This window comes from Prionailurus bengalensis, chromosome D1 (genome assembly GCF_016509475.1).
Source record: "Prionailurus bengalensis isolate Pbe53 chromosome D1, Fcat_Pben_1.1_paternal_pri, whole genome shotgun sequence".
Classification (NCBI taxonomy): domain Eukaryota; kingdom Metazoa; phylum Chordata; class Mammalia; order Carnivora; family Felidae; genus Prionailurus; species Prionailurus bengalensis.
In genome coordinates, this window is record NC_057346.1 from 25,743,096 (window position 1) to 25,767,621 (window position 24,526).

The 24,526-nt window shown below is 46.5% G+C and overlaps 1 protein-coding gene across 1 annotated transcript in view; it reads right to left on the reverse strand.

Moving 5' to 3' along the window:
- KCNJ1 (potassium inwardly rectifying channel subfamily J member 1) overlaps window positions 1-24,526 on the reverse strand; it is a 29,418-nt gene continuing 4,892 nt past the window's right edge. The window contains exons 2-3 of the mRNA XM_043579805.1: window positions 17,481-17,632; window positions 1-2,399 (exon numbers count right to left, since the gene is read on the reverse strand). Coding sequence (XP_043435740.1) covers window positions 1,260-2,378 — 1,119 coding nt within the window. The 5' untranslated portion in view covers window positions 2,379-2,399; window positions 17,481-17,632 and the 3' untranslated portion in view covers window positions 1-1,259. The remainder of the gene's footprint in view (window positions 2,400-17,480; window positions 17,633-24,526) is intronic.

Consider the following 24,526-nt stretch of genomic DNA (forward strand, 5'->3'; position numbering starts at 1 on the left):
CACAGTTTCAGAGATTTAATAGATCAATCAACACACGGGGAACGTTTTGACTCCTAAGCAGCTTTGAGTACCATTCCTTCCAGAATATATTCACAATAATGCAGAGGAGCCCTGAAAGAGACATTCACAGTAAAATCTTTCTCTACAGATCCGTCTTTATGTTCAGTTGGTCCCTTTGAGGAAGGGAGACCTCGTGTTTTCCTCACTGTGGGGTCACAGCCCATCTCACGCGTCTCCTTTAGAAACAGCATTTCGATACAAACTCGAGGCAGAAGAACACAAGATACTTTTTTCTTTTTCTCAGAAGCATTGGCGGTATTGTCCCTTCTACCCTGACGCTGCTCCTTCAAACTCTTCACTGCCTTCTTGGAAGATCAGGAAATACTCTTTCACCCCAATTCATAGCCCCTTACCCCACCTCACACAAACTGGAAGAAATAACATCACCATTTTCAAATCAAGCATTCTTCCTTGCAGGAAGGTGTTCATTGAGATTCTAGAGTGGTGATTTAGCCTCTGTCTAAACGTACCACATGAGATCATTTGGGCCCAAACCGAACTTGGGCTGCAGTGTCTGGCGGGGCCAGAAAGTAGATGGAGCTCAGCGCTCCTCCCCACGTTGGATACATAGAGATGGAGAGTCCATGGACTCAGCCTCCCTTTGATCTTCAGTAAACACAGCATGACCCAGACTAGGACCAAAGCTCCAACAACCAGGGCTGGAGAAGCTCAGAGCCTCAGATGTTCTTTGAGTATCAGTCTTTTCTTGTCATCTTCGATTAGTTCATTCTCTCCATCCTCAGGAGACTGTTTTTTTTTTTCTTCGACAAAAGCCAATGTTAAAAGTGGCTTATTTTTTATCAGTAGAATTTAAATAAGAATTCTGATCCTATCTAAAGCTCATAACTTCTTCAAAGAGAATTTTAAGATCTTTTTTGTCCTGTCCATGAAACTGTCGATGATTTTGTCCGTTTCTATCAACATTGCATGATTTCAAATAATCATATTCAAGATTCCAAGTGAATTCCTATGGCTTCCATATTGCAGTTTTCTAGAAATATATTGCATGTTCTAATACAGGTGCCTTGTAGAGCTATGTGTCTTGCAAGATCATGGCTATGGAGTTCAGGGGCATGGTGCTGGTAGACGTTGAAGGCTCTTGTCTTAATTTCATACCCTCAAATTTTTTATCACTTCGTCATACTTCTAGTCACCGGGTATCTTCAAGACTTTCCATTACTCCTGTTGAAAAGCCACTGTCACATTTTGGTGTCATCTGTTTCATTGACTTCTGATAAGACGAAGTTGGGATTGTCATAGCCTCTCTTCATCCTGGCTCTAGTATCTTTCTCATTATAAAGGCACATGGCACAGTGAGGGGTCTCCACTTCCACTGTCTTGCTAAAGTTATGGAAATCCACTCGGTATTTCCCTTCCTTTGTCTTGGATACTATGGGAGCAAAGCGGTAGCCCCAGAGCACCTCTTCTGGGACGTAGGATGTCCGGACTTGGCAGGTAGCACTAGTTGATTCCACTGTGCCATCTAAAAACACTACTAATTCAAAGTCTTGCTGGGGAAGGGTTTCTGCTGCCATGTGGAAGAAGGGGCTGTTTGGATCAATGACATGGTAAATTGTCAGTGGGGAGATGAAGAATAAATTTTCGTTCCCTGCGTCAACTACAAAATTGATGTTGATCTGGTCCAGAATAATGGTCTCTCCTTCAGGAGTGACGGTGGTCTTCAGAAGCTTTCCATATATGTGACTCCCAATAAGGAGGCTCTTCCTAAGATTAGCCACTCGGATTAGAAGACAGAGCTTCCCACCCCGCTTACTGATCACCGCATTCTTGCTGAATGTAATGGTCTTGGCACGTTTTTTGGGTCTGGAGATCTTGGCTAAAATGGCACCACACATGAAAGAATTGATGATGACTCCAAGTATAGACTGGAAGATAAGGAGAAAAATGGCAGTGCCACATTGTTCTGTCACACACCTGAATCCATATCCAATGGTCACTTGTGTTTCCAGAGAAAACAAAAAAGCTGAGGTCAAGCCATTAATGTTCTCCACACAGGGGGTGTGGTTGACAGAAGGATGGAACTCAGGGAGATCTTTGTGAATGTAGGCTACCGCATACCACAGAAGACCAAAGAGGAACCAACTCCCCAAGAAGGCTGTAATGAAGATGGTCATTTTGTATCTCCATTTGAGGTCAAGCACAGTCGTCCAGATGTCCACAAAGAATATGAACCTCGACTGTGCCTCGACGTTGCCAAACTCGATGTTGCACCTTCCATCTTTGGAGACCAGCCTCGCTCTTTGTCGAGAATGCCCAAAGAAGTGAGTGACGAACCATTTCCGAAGATGTTTGAACATTCTTTCTGTCAGCACTCTGATCTGAAACACATCAAAAACAAAACAAAACAAAGCAAAACAAAATTATGTTTATAGCAGCAGTGGACTAGGTGACTCACATAAAGAGCTAACTATATATGAAAGACCATTCAAAAGGATCTCAGTTACTGATCAGGTTAGGAAAGCTAACAGTTTATTCTGGATACCACAACACTATTTTCGGTAAAAACTTTCCACTAGGACACCATAGTGCTTAAATATGAAGAAGAAAAATAATTACACAGAGATACAAGTGGAAGGAACTTAAAGGGCATATATTCAAATGTTTCCTGCCCTTAGTCAGTGGCACACAAACTGAAAAATGTTTGTGATAACCAATTATGTCCTGTACTATGATTTATTTGATATCATTCTTTAAATCGACACTCTTTCTCCTTTAATAAACTTAGCCTTATGCTAAGCAAAAATATCTGTGAAAGCAAGCGCTGGAAGCACTATTTACATTTTTGGTAATATACGATAACAAATAACTATAAAAAAGGCTCATCAATATACTACCTAAAGCATCTTATACACTGTTATTATTACTCACTATCAAAAGAAATCCTGACCCAATTAAATTTTCTCATTTGTCCAATGAAGGAACTGAGATCCAGAATATTTTAAGGACCTATCCAAAGCCTTGTACTAACCAGTGGCAGGGTGACAACTGAAAACATAAAACGTAAGGTTCCCTGCTTCCAGCCCAGAGGAGACTCTACCAGGCTGCATCTCAGTTATTACCTTTTATATTCTAAAGCCAGATACGCTTCAAACATTTTAAGACAAATATTAGTCAACTTCCTTTTTTTCCCCCCCTTTAATGCTTGAGACTATTTAGAACAGGGCTCCTCAATATGGTTTGGTCAAGTCCTATCATACGATCTCAGAAGTTTTCTCAATAGAGCTATAAACCTGTTTCCTGTCTCTCTCCACGTTATGCCAAGATTCCTAAAAGGAATAATATGACGGTCACCTCAATATCTCATACTTCCTTCCCTGCTCCTAAGCTGAAGGGAGCTCTGATTTCAATAATACTCCATAAAGCTAAAATCATGCTTTATTCACTCCTCTCTTCCAGCTGCCAGCACAGTCTATGGGCACTTACTAGTTATTCAATAAACATAAGTGGAATAATTCAGTGAATGGGTTAAGCTCTTCAAAATACTATCTGATCAGTGGTTTCTTGTTGATGACATTATTGTGACTTTCAGTTTATAGCAAAAAAAAGTGAAGGGATTTTCCCCTAAACAGCCTACAGTGATGAAACCCATGGTCATCAACACTAGACTCCCTCTCCCCTAGGTGTGCCTCCCCCATCCCAAGGTGTGCCCACCATGGTTAGCAATGTCTTCGTGGTATTTTTAATTAAATGCAAATATGTTTCTAAAATAGATTTCAAAACCCCCTTCAAAAATGTGTTTATTCATACAAACTGGGAAGCGAAACCAACTTAGTGATAAATTTTAAACAAAAGTCCTATCCCACAGTGTTTTGCTCACAGCCTTAAAGCAGGTGAAAACACAAGAAGCCAACACCAGGTAGAAGTAGTGAAGAGAAAACCACAGCTGTGGTGATTTGAAATTTTGAGGACAAGTTCTAAAGATATAAAAAAAGAAAATGCTACCAGGAGTGCAAACAGCAGTGCACACACTCAGAGGGCCCTGCCGACATCCCACCCAACCCTCATTGACCTCAAGTCCCCAAAGACTCTTAGGGTTGATCCCAGGTGAGACACCCTAAAGAAGAAGATTCTACCCCCTCCCCAGTCTCTCTCCTTTCTCTGCACACACATAGTTTAACCTGGCTTACATTCACTGGGGACTTCTCCCTTTCCTGGGTTCATGGAAGCTCGCACTGTTTTAAAAGCTCTTTATAGAGTGGATGTCACCTAAAATGCTAAATTCCCAAGCCGACATTTATCAAGTGAATCCACATTCTCTCCATCACGCATTGCATTTCCAGAGATGGCTCCAAAAACGCAACTTCTGAGTTTTTCTTCCTCACGACTGTTCTCTTCCAGTCTCAAGTTCGTTTCATTTTGATAAAGAACATTTCCGTAAAGGGAGCAAGTGCCCTCTGATTTATCTCTTGGATCCGTTTGGGTTTCCATGCCTGCATGGCTAATAAAATATCTTCCTGGCTTTTTAAAGAGCTCAAACAAAAATGTCAGCTTATAAAGCTTTCCCCCAGACCGTCTGCACTTACCAGCATCCTAAGCATATTCCAAACCGGAGCTTCCATGCCTGGGGAAAGCAAGGAAGTGGCCTTGAGAGTTGCCCTCTGTATGCAGGCTGATTTCTTTTAGACTCAGCCTAATTTATTTCAGGCATTGGTCAGTGGACTGATGCTAATTTGTATTAGCTTGAAAACGCTTAATTTGATAGTAGGGTTGTGTGGTTTAAACCAAGGCAATTGGTTGTTCTCAGACTAAGCCTCAAGCTGGGTATGTATTTTTTTTTCAGACCTCACATGGCTTGAATACCGTCATGCTAAGACATGACAAACCCCCAGCTAAGGTCTCTGGGCAGCAGGCATGGATTGAGTTCCAGCATTTTCCTCCTCTCCTTTGCCACGCTCCATATAGCTCTCTTACTGTTTCTCATAGGTCATGCCTATTAGCTTTCCACCAGAAAGAATTAGTTATCGTCAATCTCTCAGCCTATTCTCTGAAACACACTGAGATACTGAGATTTCCAAGTGTTCGCAAAGACACGCGTGAATATGTAGACTTAGATCAGTACATATTTGTAAGATGAAAGTAAGAGACACCAGGAAGAAACAAGACACCATGATAATCTCTCTATACAATAGTCCCTGTCAGGTAAGAAACAGATTCAAAAGCGGCCTTTATTGTCGGACTTACTTCATAAAATCTGGCATTTACTGAACGTACTTTTTACATGTACTAAGTGAGCCAATGCTTTTGGTTTATTTATTCAAAGAGTGAGAAGAATTATACCCAGAGAATGTAAGAATACAGGACAAATCCACCCCTTGACCAAACCCATCATTCACATGGCAGACCCATTATACTCAGCACATAGCCTACTTTGCTTAGACAACGGCATTTAACCTAACCACAGACAGAGCCAATATGTATTTGTTGTACTATTGGGTGGTTAGAGATCGGCCCTGGTGTCTGGGTTGTATGACAGGTACAGTTTTTAAGTTACTTTCTGTTGAAATCAGTAAATCTTAACAGCAAGCAAAGGGCTGTGCATTGGCTAATATTTACCAAGGTACTCTTAGTGGCCTGGTAGGGCAGGTGAATTATATTATTGCCATTTTTTTTCCCTTCAGGGCTCCAGTATACTTGTTCTGTAAAGAGTCCATTCTCAGAAAATAGACTTTTTGTATACTTTCCAAACGTTGGGGCTATGTTTACTGTGTAGGGTTTCAAAAACAAATAGGACTCTGTTCCCATTCTCGAGGGGCTCACAGTCAAATGGGGAAGTGAGCTCAGTAAGTCAGCAATTACGATGTGGGGTGGGGTGGTGCGTATGTGCCCAAGAGGAACATCTTTTCTAAAAGATCTCTATTGGATGGGTAGTCAGCCTCTGCAAAATCTTTCAACTGACAGAAGACTCGTTGCCTTTTTGCATACATTAATGTATTTATCTATCATCATTCAACAATGTTGTGTTGCTATGCCAGGCTCTGTGCTGGACATTAGAGACGCACACGATCGTTTACCAAACGGGCAGTCTTTGTCACTGTGAAGAAGCTTCCAGTCAAGCGTGGGGGTGGGAGATGCCACGATGAGAAACCGTGGGAATGCTCTGGGCAGCTTTTTATCTGAGAGGCAGAGACGTGCTCTCCTGGGCAAGGCCTGAGCATGGTGTTAGACTCGCATGTGGTAGGAACTGTAAGTATTTGTTGAGCAGTGATAAAGAAATTCATCAACCCACGCATAAAACCAGTGGGTTGGCTATATGGGTCCCCCTCTGGGATGTTTTAGAGGAGACGTACCTGTGGGTGTAGTACTAACCAACTGCACTGTAATTGTGTGTGGCCCTGGAAGAAGCAACAGAAGAAAGAGAACGTGGAGGGATGGAAAGAGGTGCCGGGAAAGGCAAGCAAGGGTCCACACACTCACTGGCGGAGCGCCACGAGAGATATTTTCATTGTAAACCGGGATGGCTAACCCTTACGAAGACCACTGGTCTAGTTCCGCTTCAGTGACAACTCACCATAACACCAAATAAGTCTGAGGTCTCTTCTGTTTAAGAACCCTTCAAATTCCTGGAAATAAACATCCTTTCCTCCCGGATCTCTTTTTTGTCCATAAAAGTGCCCAATCCATTTGCATGCGGTACCCACACCAACCCAAACTCCGGTCACCTTAAGCAAGGTACCCACGGTGGGCGCTCCTTAGTGACATTCCAAGAATGGATACAGAAGCCGTTCTTTTGGAGGGGTCCACCTGAGAACAAGCCAGTAAGGACCTGGAGCTTCCTAGGGGACTTTTCACACCACCTCCTTGTCTCCCCCCACCCCTGCCCCCACACGTTTTGGCAGCCACAATATCAGAGGGGGGAGAGCAAAACTTTGCTTTCACTGCCTCCTACTTGAATCACAAAGGTCATCATTCCTAAAGAGAAATGATAAAACATTTACTCTAGTCTGCCTTTTCATCAAACCTCTCACCGCCTTAATCCCACCGAGGAACGTTTCTGAGAAGCGAGGTTTTATGTTAGAGGTAGGACTTATGAGTTATGGGTCCTGAGAGCGGAAGTCAAATGATTTTCTGTAGTTCCTTTGCAACGGCAGTGGAGGAGAAATTCAAGTGTCCGTGAGAATTTACTGCTTTGTTTAAGCCAAGAGTCAACTGAATCAACAAACATTGCTGAGGACCTATGAGAGCGAGGTGCAGAGTGGCATTATGGGACAAAGTCGCAGCCTCCTTCGTTAACATAATCAAGCAAACGCTCCATTTATTGAACGTGTGCTATGTATCAGGTGCTCTGCTAGGAAACAGAAGAGTTAATGACAACAGTCCCTGCTCTCAAGTTGCTCACAGATTGATTGCATAATCGCAGTGTGGCATGTTTGCTGCTCTGAAAGGGCTGAGGACAGGGGTTTAAAGCAGCCACCAAAGAGGAGACCCAACAGGTTGGACATCAAACCTAAACACTCTTCCACACACCTTTGCTAAGGTATGTTGCACTTAACCGCTACTACAGAGAACTTCCTGTTTTCTATGAAAGTGATCTCAAGCTATTGTAGGATAGCCACCCAGCTGGGTCTGCAAACACTCAGGGCCCTGACTGAATCATCTAGCTCCCGGACTACCCCTTTCCTATGCAGAACCTATTGGAGACAGAGGGTGGTTTCCCTTTCGTTCCATAATTCCAGGAAGGGTTACTGCTGATGTCTGTTGTTAGCACCATCAGGCAGCTCACTTGGGGTCAACGTGGGCTCTTCTCAAATAGACCTTGGCACGCCGGTACAAACCAATCCTCCTGGCCTCGTGGCATGTAGAAGGATACCTGAACCTCAACATTCCAGGCTGGACTCAGGAATGCACTTCAGCGGGCGCCTGGGTAGCTGTCGGTTAAGCGTCCCACTTTCGATTTCAGCTCAGGTCATGATCTCATGGTTCCTGAGACTCAGCCTCCCGTCGAGCTCTGTGCTGAGAGCGTGGAGCCTGCTTGGGATTCTCTGTCTCTCTCTCTTTTTCTCTCTCCCTCTCTCTCTCTGCCCCTCCCCTGCTTGTGATCTCTCTGTCTCTCTGTCTCTTTCTCTATCAAAATAAATCAATAATTTTTTTTTTAAGGAGTGCTCTTCAGGAACACCTCACCTTTCCTTTGGGGTAAAGGTCCTCCCAGACCCTGCCCACCGTGAAGCCGTAAGTCTGCTTGTGTCCAGGGTGAGAATGCAGCACAGGCCTTCCTGGGTGCCTGGTTCCTTCCAATGAAAAGATTGTGGGAACAAGAGCCAGGGGACCACAAGATCTGAGGGTATCAGTGCTCTCATAAAGGACACCGTGTTCTGTAGACATTTCTGGAGCCAGCTGGTCCAGTAGCATTATCTGAATAACTGCAGAGGTGTGCCAGGCATGGGGACCAAGAAAGGATGGGAGAACCTGGTCCAGGATGTTCCCGGCACAGGTGATAACCAAAGGCAGCGTGGCAGGTGGAAGGAACTCCAGCTTGGGTAAACACAGACATGGACTGAATCCCAGCTCTGCCACTTAATGACCAAGTGACCTGAGAAAGCCACTTAGTCTTTCTGAGCCTCAGTTTCCTCACTTCTGAAATGGCTGCTAAAATATACTTTCAAAGGTTGCAGTGCGTTTTAAATGTCATCGCATACATAGAGTTCCAAAGTTTCCAGAACGCAACGGTTAGGCAATAAATAGTAAGAACTGTTACTATTAGTCTACAAATGTAAACGTGTGTAACAGTTTAACGAGGTGTCACTGACCCAGGCCACACGAAGTCTACGCTGTGTGGAGTTAAAATGGGCTATATTAGAGACAGCAGCCAGGGGAAGGCAAAGGCTTCCAGGAAAGAGACAAAGGTTCGGCCAATGCATCAACGCCTGTGAACTGTACTGGCTCCAGAGCCCATCTTCCCACGTGGAACCGAAAACCTGGGAATAGCGAACATGCTTTTATAAAGGATTTGTCTGAGGTGCCTAGGTGGCTCAGTTGGTTGAGTGTCTGACTCTTGATTTGGGCTCAGGTCATGATTGCAGGGTCATGATGTGGGATCGAGCCCCACATCAAGCTCTGTGCTGAGTGCGGAGCCAGCTTGGGATTCTCTCTCTCTCTCTCTCTCTCTCTCTCTCTCTCTCTGCCCCTCTCCCTTGTTTGCACTCTCTCTTTCTCTCTCTAAAATTAAATGAATGAATGAATGAAGGAATGAAGGATTTGTCTATAACCAGGGCAGAAGCCTTACCTTGCAGAGGTGGAAAGAGAATAGAAGGAATGAGAATTATTCTTAACAAGCCTACCCAGACACCCCCAAGAGTGGTACCGGGGGTGGCGCTGTCCTTCTCCCACCACAGACCTTGACTAGGACTTGATCGTATTACTGAATACGTGCACATATGCCCACTGCAAAGGAGCAGAGCAGCCCTGGCTTCTGGGAGCTAGGTCCTGGCTCTCCCAGTGAGGGCTCTGTGTTCGGGTGAACGCAAACAGTTTCTCGAAACATCAGCATCACACAGGGCGACTCCGTAATCACATCTGAACATTGTCCAAACCACAAAAATGACCCCAATCCCCCTAGTCCTGGCTAATAGAAGTGATCACTGCTTCTTCACCAGTAACAACTTGGGCTGCACACCCGTCTTCCCCCCTACCCCCCCGCTTCTAGATGATAAGATTTACTGACATATTCAACCATAACATTACTCTGAGTTCCTGGCATCTAACCCAGAGCAAAGTGTTACTTCTTTAAATCTTCCCCAAATTGCTTAAACTAGCCTATATCTTATTTAAGTATTTTCTTCTTCTTTTTTTTTTTTAAATTTTTAATGTTTATTTTTGAGAGAGAGAGAGAGAGAGCATGTGCGAGGTGGGGGAGGGCAGAGAGAGAAGGGGACAGAGGGTCCAAAGCAGGCTCTGCACTGAGAGCAGTGAGCTCGAAGTGGGGCCTGAACTCACAAACTGTGAGGTCATGACCTGAGTCGAAGTCAGACGCTTAATCGACTGAGCCATGCAGGTGCCCCCTATTTAAGTACTTTCTAACACTCCACGAGGCTTCCCACAATTCATGGTCTGTGTTCTCATTAGTTGCAAAAAACCAGCTTGTACAACTACAGGGATGTTCCTGGCACTCTTCGGCTGGAAGGCGCTGACACCACCAAAGGACAGAAAAGTGCACAGAAGAAAAGGTATAGCTAAGAAGTCATAGAGCCATTTTACAAGCCATATGGTCACTTTACACATTTGTTTGCTTTTGTATCCAGATGTGCAGAATCAAGGAAATAACCAAATTGAAATACCCAAAGTCATTAAAAGGAGTTAAAAGTTTCAGGTGCAGCTTTTAAATTCTATCTAGCTAACACCACGACAATTGGTCGTCCTAAGATCCTGACACTCTCACCGCAAAACCTGTATTTTTTCATGGCATCTGGATTGGGTCCCAGCAGCAAGTGTCAAGAGGTGTGATGTTCCCACTAATCCAGTCAGCCCTGGAGCTAGTGAAGCTGGACGCAAGCAAGACGTCTGCGGGTCTTACCAGTCTCTGGTGACGGCGTGCATTTGCCGCGGAGTCAGAAACCTATGCTTTGGAAGCTGGACGCTTATTCTGTGTGTACTTTCAATACTGCTTCCTTGTTGTTCTTTGTCATTGCAACTTCAGGTATTTAGGAAATGTCAGCATGTCTCAGCTCTGCAGAGAAGGACCAAAAGGAGGCACTTCATCTCTGCCTGGCTCACAGTTTGGAAGAGAGAGCAACGCACCCCTGGGGGCTGCGAGGAGTGGCGACAGCAGAGTGAGAAAGCACTAGAAGATAAGAGAAACGCACAGCCACACAGGTGGATCTACTTGGTTTCTGTGCCGGAGGTTTTTCTAAGAATTCTTCTAAACTTCACAGATTTCAGCTCTTTACCAAGAAGGCATTGGGTATGAGGGGACTGAGCCACAGCTAACAGAGGAGGTCAAGGTGAAAACGAAGATGCACAGCTCAAACTGAATGAAGACAAAGACTAGGGCTGAGAAAAGTCTCCCAAGAGGGAGTGGGAAATGGCTATTAAGACATCATGGAGGGCTTTAGAATCCTGTTGACCGCCTCTCCTGCATTCTGTGTGAACAGCGCCCTCTAGAGCATGATGCAGAGGGTGCCCCGTTGGAGCCGTGAAACTGTGGGGCCCAGAAAGCCTACAATGTCGGCGCTGGCACAAGAGTGAAATCTTTTACGTACGTGCTACTATTTGATTCTCATCATAACCCTACGAGATGGGCAACTGAGGTTCAGAGAAGTTAAGCAAGTTTCCTCAAGGTCACAAAGCAAAAAGCCCAAAGAGCAAAGATTAGAAGAACGTAGCTCTGCCTGATTGAGAAGCCCTTGCTTTTAAGCCCAGTGGCATACTCAAAATAGTTACTGAACAAGGCAGAGGGAAGGCACGCATTTATTCGGCACCTACTTACTTTGCACCAGGCATGGTGATTTTCCACATGTTTCCTTGCCTAATGCAGAAAGCACATAGAAGGTAAGAACCAGCAAGAGACAAAACCTTTTTGGAAGACACAAAACCTGAAGGTTTGGATTGGCGGACTGGGGACAGGTTTCCAGGGACAAGAAAGAGCATGGGCCAAAGCACCAGAAAAGTTGAGGGAGGCAGAGTATGTGCGACGCCATGGGGGCCCCCGTGGAGAAGGTCCAGGCTCAACTGGATTGTATCTGAGAGTGCATGTTGGGGGAGAAGGCCTCGCACCCCAATGTCACCAGAAGGACCTCATAACGCCAGATGGAGTTCAGAAAGGTCATGATGCCAAAGTGATTAGGACACAACCGTGGAAGCTGCTGAAGATGTGTTGTCAAGCATCGCACTTTCTTTGGAAGCTTCTAGAGATTGTCCTAATCTCTAGATTGTCCTAGCTTGAGCTAATTGTAGGCGGTGGCCTGAAGTTACGGCAATGCCATCTTCCGCCTGGAGATATTTCTGGATCTCCACAGGGTGGGGCCATTTCATCTTCCGTGGTCAGAGGTTCGTTGGGAGTGATGGCTAGTGAGGGAGGCTGGGGAGCTTCCTCCCCGCTGGAAGAGGAGAATCTGCCAGTGATGGTGAGTCGAACCTTGGGTCCTCACTGCTTGAGCAGGAGGGCCAGGCACCCTGGCCTCGGAGTCGGTCAGTTCAACGACACTCACTGAGCGCCATGGGCACGCCTAGGCAACAGCCGGGGATACAGACACAGGAGGAGACATTGGGCAGCCGGCTCTGCCTCATACCAACTACAGAAATGGGGGCAAGTCACTTCACCTTTCCGATCTGGCCTCATGTGCCGTTTCCCCTGCTGGGAGCACCTGGCTCTCTGCTCTCTCTCCTCCGAACCCCAGACTGACTACCTGGTTTCAGAAAGAAACATAAATGTCCATCTCTCAAAGAGGGAAGAGTCCCTGGCCAAGCCCCTCCCCATTTAAATCAGGTTCCCTCCCCCTTGCGATAGTTGATTGCACTCTTGACTTTTGGGGGTAGTATTTACAGTCATTTTAACCTATGCGTTTACTTTTATGCTGCTTTGGAGGCAGTGACCCCCTCCATCTCCTCTCCTGCTATATCCCCAGTGCCTCCTGGTTCAGTGCCAGCCTACAGTAGATGCTCAGTAAGTATTTGCCACGGAGATAAATCAATACAGTGAGGTGCGAATGGCTCAAAGTGCTTACTTTCCAGAAGGGGATGTGGGGAGGGTAATAGAGCCTAACGCCGCTCTCTAATGGTGGGACTCGGTCTCCACAGCACCAGGACAGGGCAGATGATCCGGCCTTGTGGCCTCACGCTCCTCATAACCAAACCCTTATATGGTTTCTTCTAGCCTGGGTGGTTCGCTGGCTTGTTCACAGAGAAGTCCATGCCACCTGCCTCTGTGTGAAGAGGTGCAAGAAGACAATTTTCAAAGCTTCACGTATAACTGAAACCTGCCGTGGCCAACAGAGCTGGCCCGGGTTTCGGCGTGGAATATGCCGACCTGCCTCTATCAGGACACACGCCAGATTGGGGTGGAATCACAGTAGGGAAGACACCTAGTGAAACACAGCAAATATGGTTATCGTCTGGAGAGAGAGGACAGATCCCTAGAGACTCCTGGGTCCGTCTGTCCCAGGAACAGATGGGACTTCACCACAAAGGAATGGGCAGATGGATGGGTTCTAAGACCCCTCCTGTGCACGCAGGCCGGACCTCTTGAGTGCTGCTACACTACCTGTTGAATCCAGTTTCTAGTGAACCTGTGACAGAAAACTGAATTCACACAACAATCCAAAGACGTTTCTAGTCTCATGGCCTTTTTAGCCTCATTACGATTCAAAAGAACTCCATGACAGGGCAAATGTCTCTGTCCATGTCTTGACAGGTAATCTTATCCTGGAACCAATTCTATGGTGTTCTCGGAAGATGGTATGAGAACAGAAATCGCTTATATACAGTAAGTCGTATCACATATGCATTAGCATATTAGATATTTAAAGGAATCCTTCACGGAATAATTTATAAAGTGAAGAATGATTTTGGCAAATAAAATAATCACCCTCTCACATGTTTATCTTGTAAAGGGATGTGTTGGGAGGAGTGTGTTTTTCTGCAAACTAGACACATCCAGAATGAAATAATTCTTAAATTTCATCTTTTCATCCCACACTGTTATTAGTGTGGGAATTCTCTCATTAATCTGACCCTTTTAGTTCCCTGCGGTTTAATTACATCAACTGTCTTTCCAGCCCAGAAACGAATAAATTCCATGTGGTCTGTAGGCTCTGAACATACTTTCCTGAGCATCTGCAGCAAGAAAGCGCACTTTGTTTTTAAGAAAACATATAGAATTCCAAATGGCAATTTAAAATTAGGGGACTAATTCAACTAATACCCGAGTAATGGCACTTGGGGACTAGAATTCATGATGCTGTCCCCAAGGTAAAGGGTATCATGTTGGTATAACCCAGCTCTGATAGACATGCAAAAGACAAGAGACAGAACACCATGTTCTTGGGGGCGCCTGGGTGGTTCAGTCCGTTAAGTGTCCGACTTCGGCTTAGGTAACAATCTTGCGGTTTGTGAGTTCAAGCCCTGCACCAGGTTCCGTGCTGACAGCTCAAAGCCTGGAGCCTGCTTCGGATCCTGTCTCCCTCTCTCTCTCTGCTGCTCCCCTGCTCGTGCTCTGTCTCTCTCTCTCAAAAATAAACAAACATTAAAAAAAAAAAAAACTTAAAAAAAAAAAAAAAAAAGAACACCAGGTTCTTGAGTTTGGAGGGAACTTGGGATGCCTTCTGGTCTCACATTCTAGCTTATGTTTGTTTCCCTATCAGAGCTGCATCAAGTGACTCCCAGGAAGGATTTAAGAAGTCAGTATGTGGGGTTTGGATCTGGTGTCGGTCACTTACTAACTCGAACCCTGGGTACTGCCTAACCTCTCGGTGTGTCGATTTCCTCATCAAAGAAATGGGCCCATTCGTATCAATCTTGCAAATGGCTGGAAAGGGCTTGGACGACACTGGGCTATGGAAAGGGATCAAGCTGTTCACACCCGCAGTGCTAGCATCTCAACACTAATTTCCTTTCAAGTTACAGCCGGCAGATTGACAGACCCAGTCGCGTCATCACCTACAATGCCTTTAATGCTGGGCTTCTCTACACCAGGGTCCAGACTACAAGAACATCATGCGTCCTAGAAAGGTGATGAGAAGGGCAAGCTTCTAGGATAAACCACAGAGCAGGGGATTAGCCAGAGAGCCAGTGTTCCTGTTGATTCTACTGCTGTGCCCCAGGGAGCCTCTGAGGGTCAATGATTACCAGCTTTGGCTTGGGTTCCAACTAGCCATCGGAGCTACATTAATGGGGCGGCACGTCACCCACACTCCCAGGTCCAAGTACTTTCTGGGAAAGCCCTGGGGGCAGAGACAAGCAGAGCCAGCAGCCTCTGTGACCCTTTTGTTCCATGCCATAGAGACACGCTTGGGCCCATGCTGAGTTCCTCTCTTTGGGGCTCTTCCCGGGACCGGGCAGAGCTCACCTCAGGAACCTTCTCAAAATGGGCACTGCCGCACAGACGTCCCACCTGAGTCCTCACAAGCCTAACGCGCTACCCCAGCAGTTGTTTGAGCCACTCTTGACTGCTCCTCGTCTGCCACCGAAACAAGGAGGCGATTGGGAAAGGGGGGACATTTCCCAGACCTTAGAACCGTGCCAGGGCAGGGCAAGCTTGAGGCTGTCATCGAGACCTGCCTCCCAAAAGAAGGCCAGTGGAGCCCACAGCAGACCTGCTGACGCACTTTCTCTCATTCCTGCCATTTCTTTTTACTCAATGGTGTGTATAATGACCTGGAAAGGCAAGGTGGAGCCCCACCTTATTTCCTCTTACTTGTCCTCTTGTCATGATCAGACCAAATCGAAAGAAGCTTCTCAGTCTCCAAAGTTGTCGCTTCACCTCTCTGAGCTGTGGCTTTTCCTACTAAATCAGGATTATGATGCCCATTTGTTGTCATGGGGATTAAAGGGAAAATACACCGCATCCATGAAAACTTGCACACGAATGTTTATACCAGCGTTCGTCACACACAGTAGCCAGAAAGTGGAGACAACCCAGGTGTCACTCAACCAATGAATCAATAAGAGAAACAGGGCACAGCCATCCAATGAAATATTGTTCGGCCATAAAAAAGGAGGGAAGTACTAATGGATGCTACAATAAGGAAGAACCTTGGAAGCATTGTGCTTGTACAAAGGTCTACAGTTGGCAAATCTGTGGAGAGAGAAAGTCGGATTGGGAGTTGCAGGGTAGCAGGTGGAGAGGAATGGCTGCCAATGGGTATGGACTTTCTGTGGGGATGACGATGCTCTAACATTGACGTGGTGAGAGTTGCACAGCTTGGTGAACATACTAAGCCAACCACCGTGGCATACTTGAAGTGGGTGGATTGTATCCAGAAGCGCTACCCCAGGGCCTTTTCTGGGGCTTGGGCTGGAGGTGGCACCTCCCTCCTACAGCAGGTCGTTGCTGTGATTTTGGAGGCCCCACCATCAAAATGATTTTCTTGGCCACAAGAGCCTGGAGGTACAGGGAGATTTTCCTGCTTCCCCTCGCTCCTACATAGAATCTCTACTAGAATATGGAGAGATGTCTCTTCTCCCCTTATCTGGGGGAGAAATTTTTCTTCCCCACCCTGGCCAGGTGGTGATGGGTGGAGTGGTTGAGGCAGAGCGTGGGTGCCTCCGGCTCGCCCACCCTCACCTGGGCTCCACGGGACTGAGAACCGCACACGGTATGACCCTGACCTGGCAGATCCGGGGTGAAGGATCATCTCAGCTCTGCCCACTTGCTCCTCACGTATCCCAGGCCTGGAGTTCAGGCTAAATTTGTGTGATGGGGAGCCAGATCTACGGTTCCCCAAAGCAGGCAGGTCCATGGACTCCCAGGCTATCTGAAGGGATGCCCAGAGGTGGCCTTGACCTCACTCTGTGCTAACACCACCTGGCCTCACTGCAACCCCCCATGCTCACATGCTCCTCATCACTTGCTCATCCTCTTGCCTCCCTCTCCCTTTTTTTTTTTTATTTCTGGAGCCAATAACATTAATAACTCAAGTCTCATTTATAATGACCTCTCTGGAAATTCAGTACTACCTCACAGACAAGCCAGAATCCCATGCAACCATTTAAAGCCCCTCCTTGCCCCCAAGTCCCTCCATATCATTCCTTCCCCCTACTCCCCCACACACCAAAGAGAGAGAAGGAGGGGATATGGAGCATGACTGGCTCAGGGTCGGGGGGGGCGGTGTCTTCGCTGCTTCTGTGGGTGACTGCTGAGGGCAGAGCCGTGTGGAGCCCGGACTCACAGCCTCTCAGGGGAATGACAAAAAACTACCCACTGTGTGTTCCCAGAAGTCGACCCCTTTCTCAAAGGCAGGGCTGGGTTTCCCTTGCACCCTTCTTGAACAAGCACCACTGTCAAGACCAAGAGAGGCGCCTGGGTTGGATAAGTGTCTTTAGTGTCTGACTCTTGATTTTGGCTCAGGTCATGATCTCATGTGTGTTCGAGCCCTGCATCATGCCCCACGCTGACAGCACGGAGCCTGCTTGGGATTCTCTCTTTCCCAGTCTCTCTCTCTCTCTCTCTCTCTGCCCCTCCTTCCCCCTTTCTCTCTCTCAAAATAAATACATAAACTTAAAAAAAAAAGAGCAAGAAAGAATGTATCAGTCCACCCTGTTTCTATTTTCAGTTGCCTGCCTTAAAATAAAAAAAAATCCTCACCTGGATTAATATAGACCGTAATGACCTGTTTGATGATACAATATCAGGACCAAAGCTGATCTTACCAAGTATCATAAATACATGAGACTGGGGGTGGGGGACTGAAATATAGCCCCTGTCCTATTATGAATACTGATTGCTGTGAAAAGCAACAAGGCCAGTCTACCTGGAGAGTGCGTGCAGGTGCCCCAGAGTCTCTCACCTTGGAACCCGTGGTCCTGGGTCAGACCTGAATTCCAACTCCGTGGTTGACTGGTCCGAGACTGAGTGCCTGCTTGTGTTTTTATATGGCCGGTGTCCCCACGTAATTCATTAAACCTGGAAAACAAAAAAGAAAGAAAAGAAGAGTTGAGGAACAGTAAAGATCTTAGAGTTCATCGTGAGTTGTTTATGTTTGCTTGTTTTCCTTCTCTCTCTGTGTCTTTTTCTCTTTTTGTTGTGTAGGTCTTATGACTCTGCTGAATGGTATACCCTCCAGCCAAAGCCACTGTTTTCTGGTTCTTGTCCATCCATATGCCCACCAGACTCCCAATAGCTGTCCCCATTTTCAGTGATGGGTATTGCTACCATTATTTTCGTCCTTCCCCGACCCATGTTGCCAAGTCTCCCCTATGCTGCGCCGGTCAAGACGGAGGAGACAAGAGGAAGACCGCTAGGAATGACAAAGAGATTGACTCCAGGGCTTAGCACTGACCGCGATGCTTGCTGCCGGGCACCCAGAGGGTATGAGGTCGGAGCCGTGGGTAGCACTAAGACTCAGAACATCATCGCAAAAGTCCAGTGGGTGGGGTGGGCAAAGCAAAGATGGGGTCCAACAGGCGTCCGGAAGGTTGTGAAGGAGCAGGCCGTAAGGGGGGTATAGGCCTTGGCCTGGACTCTACTCTTTCCACTTGTCGCCAAGAATAAATTAATTTGCTTCTCTGAACCCAAGTGTTCACCATTAAAAAATGGAACTAGGAATACCAGCTTCCCAATGCTGAGGCAGGAATCAGTGTCAGGACACCCAGCAGAGGGTCCAGTACATTAAAAACTTCATAATGTTAGGTCCCTTTGCTTGGAGGGTCGAGGACTCCTGGTGAAGAGGCAGCCAAGGGTTGAGTTGGCATTTGGGGAATAATTTTAATTCCCAGTCTGGATCTGAGCAGGCGGCTGGCTCCAGGACCAGCTCGGAAGTGCCTGTACGAGCTGCACAGGAAATGCTGGGAAGGCCATGCAGTCTTGCCTGGGGGGAGATGCCAGGCCTCGGGTAACATCCTTCTGCCTCCCACGTCTCTGTCCCCACTGGCTCATCTAAAAGGGTCTCCCACCAGAACCTCTAGGAGAGGGTGACAGGGGCTCTGGGCTGCTTTAAAGAGGACTGATGCGGCGTATTTTTGCATACCTGAGACCCAGAAGGAGGAGACGTTGTCTGTCTGGCTGGCTTCTAGGGGAAAATTAACAAAGGAGAGAAAAGGCTGAGGAACAGAAGAAAAAAAACTGGCCATAAATTGATGAAATTGGATTAGACCAATGGAGATGTAATTGTGCCAAACCAATTGAATCCCCTCTGAGGTTAGCATTACCAGATTTCCAGATACAGCAGCAGCTGCAGCATGGGCCTTGGTGATGCGCCTGGCACAATCCTTTCTCTAGAAGCTCTTAGCAGAGGTTCATTGCCCATGACCGTTGCACTGGGGGTGAAAAGTGCACCTTCCCCCAACCACGTACCAGGACATCACACCTGGGGACAGTCATCTTGGGTTGAGAATTCTCCAAAAAAATTTTCCTAGCACCCTCCTCTTTTCCTTCTCAGCACCTAATACAACCTACGTTACATTTATTTTTCTTAATTGGGGATTTCCTCAGCTCTGTCAATGGTACAACCACCCACTACTTCAAGCAAAGCCTTGATTCAGTCTTGATCCTTTCCCTTTCTGTCATCCCTGCACCAGCACGATTCATCAGCCAGCCTCGTCTGCTCTTTTGACAAACCATGTTCAGAACCTGTCTGTCTTCTTCACCCCAACCCTATTGTCCAAACCACGTAAGTTCTTGAGGGGGCTATAGGATCTCTCTGCTATCTCTCCCTCTTCCCCATGATACATTCCCCACCATCAGAGTGAGGTGTTAACGGTGTAAATCAGATCAAGTTACCACCCTGCTAAAGCCTCTCTTGCCTTCCTCTCGTCCTTATGACCTCAAGGCTCTATATGACCCGGACTCTGCCATTCTCCCCAGCACCCCCTCATATCACTGCCACCCCATTCCGCTTTCACTTCTTCCAATCTTGTCACTACAGATGGCATCTTGTTTGTTTCCCTCTTTCCTACATGTTTACCTCCTATCTCACCTCTGCTAGAACATTCACTCCCAGAGAGCAGCCTGCCTCGTTCTCCTCTGAATCCCCAGCACCTAGATCCATAGTGGGAACCCAAGGACCATTTCTTGAGGGGCACCTGGGTGGCTCAGTTGGTTAAGCATCTGACTTCAGCTCAGGTCATGATCTCACGGTTCGTGAGTTTGAGCCCTGCATCAGGCTCTGTACTGACAGCTCAGAGCCTGGAGCCTCCTTTAGATTCTGTGTCTCCCTCTCTCTCTGCCCCTCCCCTGCTCATGCTCTGTCTCCCTCTCTCTCTCAAAAATAAACAATTTTTTTTTAATTTTTAAATAAATAATAAATTAAAAGAAATATTTCTTAAGTGAGTGAAAGCCTGTGTCTTCCCCTGGCTGAAAGAACAGTCTGAGGACTTGCTCTGATCTGTTCACCACTTTATATCCAAGGCACCCACTGGGCTGTGCATGTAAGAGAGAGAGGGAAAGAGAAGGAAAGAGAAGTTATTTTCCTCCAAGTTGAATCTGAACACATTTTTTATTTTCTCACCCAACTAATGACCAAATAAACATCCAGCGATGGCATGAAAATGACACGTGGTAAATTCATAAACGCCCATGCCGATAGGTAGCAGGGAGATCTCGAATGTTCACAAGCATTGCATGCATTTGTGGGCTTTTGTTCTCTCATCTTTCAAAGTTAAGCTTAGGTTTTCTACAATGTGTAGTGGCACATATATCTCATGTATTATGAACTCAATACTGTGCTTGGAAATGTGTATAAGAAATGCATGTGTTTTTGAGAACTCATTTACGGGATAAAAAAAAACTGCCCGTTTTTAGCATCGATTTACTTGGTCGTGGGTTTGGAGGTTTTAAGAGTGCAAAAGCAGCTGAACCATGTGCAAAGGCTCAGAGAAGCTGAAGAAAATGTGGCCGAAATAGAAAGAGCCATCGGAGTGCAAGCCTGCAGTGAGACCCTGGGATGATGGTTTCCATTAGCAGGCAAGGGCAGCTGGAAGAAAGGAGAGGGGGTACTCTACTGGCCAAGCAGAAGCACCCAGAGAAAAGCCCCTCTCCTTCAGGAATTGTGCAATCTAGGGCTGAGCCCTGAAAGGAAAGATATCCAGAATAGCATTAAATAAGTCAACTATACACCACTGTGTTTCACTATTAGAATGACCCGTTACCTCTCTGGCTACAGCTAGTGTTTGTGGAATGAATGAACTAACGAATGAAGGAGAATGGGAAGGGGCTGTATCTTTTCATGTTATTCAGAGATGAAAAGAGACAAGATGTATAAAAGTAACTGGCAATTAATTAATGTTCCTTGAAGTTTTCTTGCCTCTAGTTTAGTCTTGAGGGTAGCTTTTCTTCTAACCCGTGGATCAACATAAACTAACATTTACAGACCTTACTAGGGGTGCCTGGGTGGCTAAGTCAGTTAAGCAGCCGACTCTTGATTTCGGCTCAGGTCATGATCTCAGGGTTGTGAGATGGAGTCCTACGGTGGGCTCTACGCTGGGCGTAGAGCCTACTTGAGATTCTCTCTCTCTCTCTCTCTCTCTCTCTCTCCTTCTACAGCTTGTGCACTCTCTCTCTCTCTCTCATTCTCTATCTAAAAACAATAAATAAATAAATAAATAAATAAATAAATAAACAAACAAAGTTTCGTTATGGCCTTACTACGTTCCAGGCCCTCTCCATGCTCACACTTAATAGTTCCACCATCATTATTATTCCAAGTGTGTAGAGGGGAAAACCAAAGATCAGAGAAGCCGAGTTATTAATCCAAGTTCACAGAGCTAGAAAGTTAGAATTCAGCCTACTGTAGTTTCAGCTGGTATATATGTCCCTTGGGTTTAATTACCAGAAGCAGCTCATTAAAATGCATCCGTTCCAATGTGACTTTTTTGGCACAGAAGGCTGGCGGTGTATTTTCTATAAGATCCTCATACCAGCTGGGAAGATAGCCTCTCCTATGTGGTTGGAGGCATGCTGCAGGGTTTGATTTTACTTTGCAGGATTGAGGTCAAAAGGTTGAAGTTACTGCAGGGGAAAGGGAACAACTTTTGCTGACTATCTACCATGTGCCAGAAACTGGTTTTGCAGAAATGCAAAATTTTATTTTATTTTATCCTCACCATGGCCCTGTGAGGTAGATATAATTATTCTGTTTTAAAGGAGAGGAGCTGAGGCATAGGGAGGTTTCAAGGAGGCAGAGCTGGGATGAGAGCCCAAGTCTTCTAGATCCTTCTACCACAAGTCCCATAAGATTTGGCCCATTTAATGGATGAATTCCAATGTCCATGGTAAGGGAGGAAAGGCAGAAAGGCAGAGGGGAAAAGGCAGGCTCTCTGTTTCCCTTCTTTCTGTCCTTCTTGCTTGTTCTTCCTTTTCTTATTCTTCCTTGTTATCTCTCTGTCAAAAAATATTTATTGAGAGTCTATCACTTACTAGGCTCTGGGCTAGGCACTTGGGATATAGTATTAAAAAGATCGAAATTCAGGGGGTTGGAGAGAGCTGAACAGATAAAATAAAAAAGAAACCAAATAAACACAATAATATAGATCATCATGAGGGTTAAGAAAGTCACAGTACCTGCAGGTAACCTTGACAAGTATTGGTAATCGGGAGGGCATGGGCCACCAAAGATGGTGAGGGTAGCAACGCCAAGATGAGAGAGGGAAGGTACTCACTGGGGCCAAGGGTAAGCTCAGAGTCACCCTCCCTCACTCCCTGCAGCAGCACTTGCTGACTCCTTCCCAGGGCATTGCTCAGAGAGTTGTAGAATGTCAGGAGAGTTCTGAAAGGAGGTCTGCCTCCACCCTAGGATGGGCACAGATCAAGCTTCAGTTTTCCCATCTGTCAAATAATAGTAACAGTAATAGCTACCTCCAAGGGCATCATACAGATAAAATGATGTAGAGTTTGGAAAAATCCAGATGGGTGATACAAAAGTGAGTTGGAATTGTAGCAATAGGGAGTTCATTCGGTTAGACATAAGGAAGGACTTTTTGACTGAAAGGGTAATATGATGCTATAGCAGTTTTCCAATGAAGAATCTTACCTATGTTGACAATTTAAAATAGAAGCAATAACTATCTGCCTCAGATAAGCGCCTGACAATCCATAGGTGTAGTGGCATGGAGTGAATAAGTGTGGAAATGAATGGATTTTTAAATATGGATGTGATTTGCAGGAAGAGAAGCACTGAAGAACTCAGGAAGTCTCTCTGTTGTTACTATGTCAGGGATTCCAGAAGATTCTATCGGAAGAAAAGTGGCAGTATCATCAATTGGAATATTGAAAAGTAGCCCGCTGCCACTGCAGGGTTAGGTCCTTGTAGTTCACATCAGCTTGATCGAGGGGCCCGGAGACCCACAGCATGGAGGTTCTTGCTGCAGGGCCAGGAGCTAGCAGGATACAAGGAGAGTGGAAAAAAGAAACCAGTCTGGAGCTGCTCCAGAAAGTGAGAGGCTCTGAAACCCAGGTGTGATGCCGAGGGAGGTCCATGGAGACCATGTGACCCAGCTCTCCCCTGACCAACTCATGTGACCGGTCGCTCACAACCTGTGCCCCGGTGCAGTAATTTCCCTGAGACATGGGGACCACATCGCTGGCCTTGTCTAGAATATTTTGAAAAGCAAAACTGCACTGTGAACAATGGGATTACTTTTAGTGACTCCAAGGCAAGGAGAGTCATCAGCGCAGGGGTGAAGCCAGCCTCTTTCTGTTGGGTGTTGTACCTCCTCTCCATCCCCAGCCACGGACAGGGTCTAGAATGGCTCAGCATCTGGTCACTAATCAACAACTAGTGCTGTTTTTACTGTATCTGCATCTGGAAATTAGCCTTTTTGTGGTCTGGCTGTTAGAGTCCCCGTGCCCCGCCTTGCCCGCATGGCTAAGCAGGCAAAGACACATCCACTGCAGGCCAGCTTCCTCCAGACTTTGTTATAGTGAAGTGGCCAGCTGAGGGGACCGAAGAGGTCTGCTTCCTGCAGCAGCACTCGCTGGTAACTGAGGAGGGATGGGGGGGACTGGGTGGGGGCAGGGTGGTTAGAATGGCACCACTAGAGGGGCTGGATCACTTAGAACAGAACTGCCAACATTCAGGAGTGAGGACACCAGAGCCTGGAGCAGCAGGGCCAAGAGTAGGCAGGGAACAGAGGAGGTGAAGAAAACCTTGATCTATTGGCTGCCTGGGGTTTATGGCACCTCTGGGGTCTTTGGGACCTCAGGCAGGAAAAAAGCTACAAGGCCTATTTATCCTGGAGGCCCAGGCAGCCTGAAAAAAGCCTGAATGGGACAGGTAGCCAGAGGTGGCTGTCCCTGGGACACACCTAAACTGTGTGTCATTAGAAACACGTATCTGCTTATCTAAGCCACTAGACAGAGCGGGATCATTGAAGGTACACTTCTGTGGTACAAGGACATAAGACAAGAGTCAGGAGCTCATGTTCCACCCCTTTCTGGGACCTGGGGTTGAGAAGAGACTTCCAAGAGCATATTGGTGAGCAGCCCCTGAACCACTTCCCAAACAGACACAGGTGATTACATATGGATTGTAGTTCCCTCTGAGATCTCTCCCCAACTCTCAACACTGCTACAGCCCAAGCTTCTCCTTGATATCTACTCAAATCCTGAGGCTGAGGTTTGAATCCACCGTCATCTTGTCTTCAGTAGGCATGAGAAAACCAGCCCCCTCCTGCACTGGAAAGCAATGTTAGCCCACCACCCCTGGCCAAACTTTTCAAAAGATGACTCATTTCCCATCTTTACTTCCAGGCCATGATGGGCAGACTCCTTGGGAGGAATGGGGCCGCTTCCCGCCCTGAGTCCTGGATCTGTCCACTCACATTGTTCCAGGCGCCAGCCAGGACTGGGCCCACATCCCCCCCT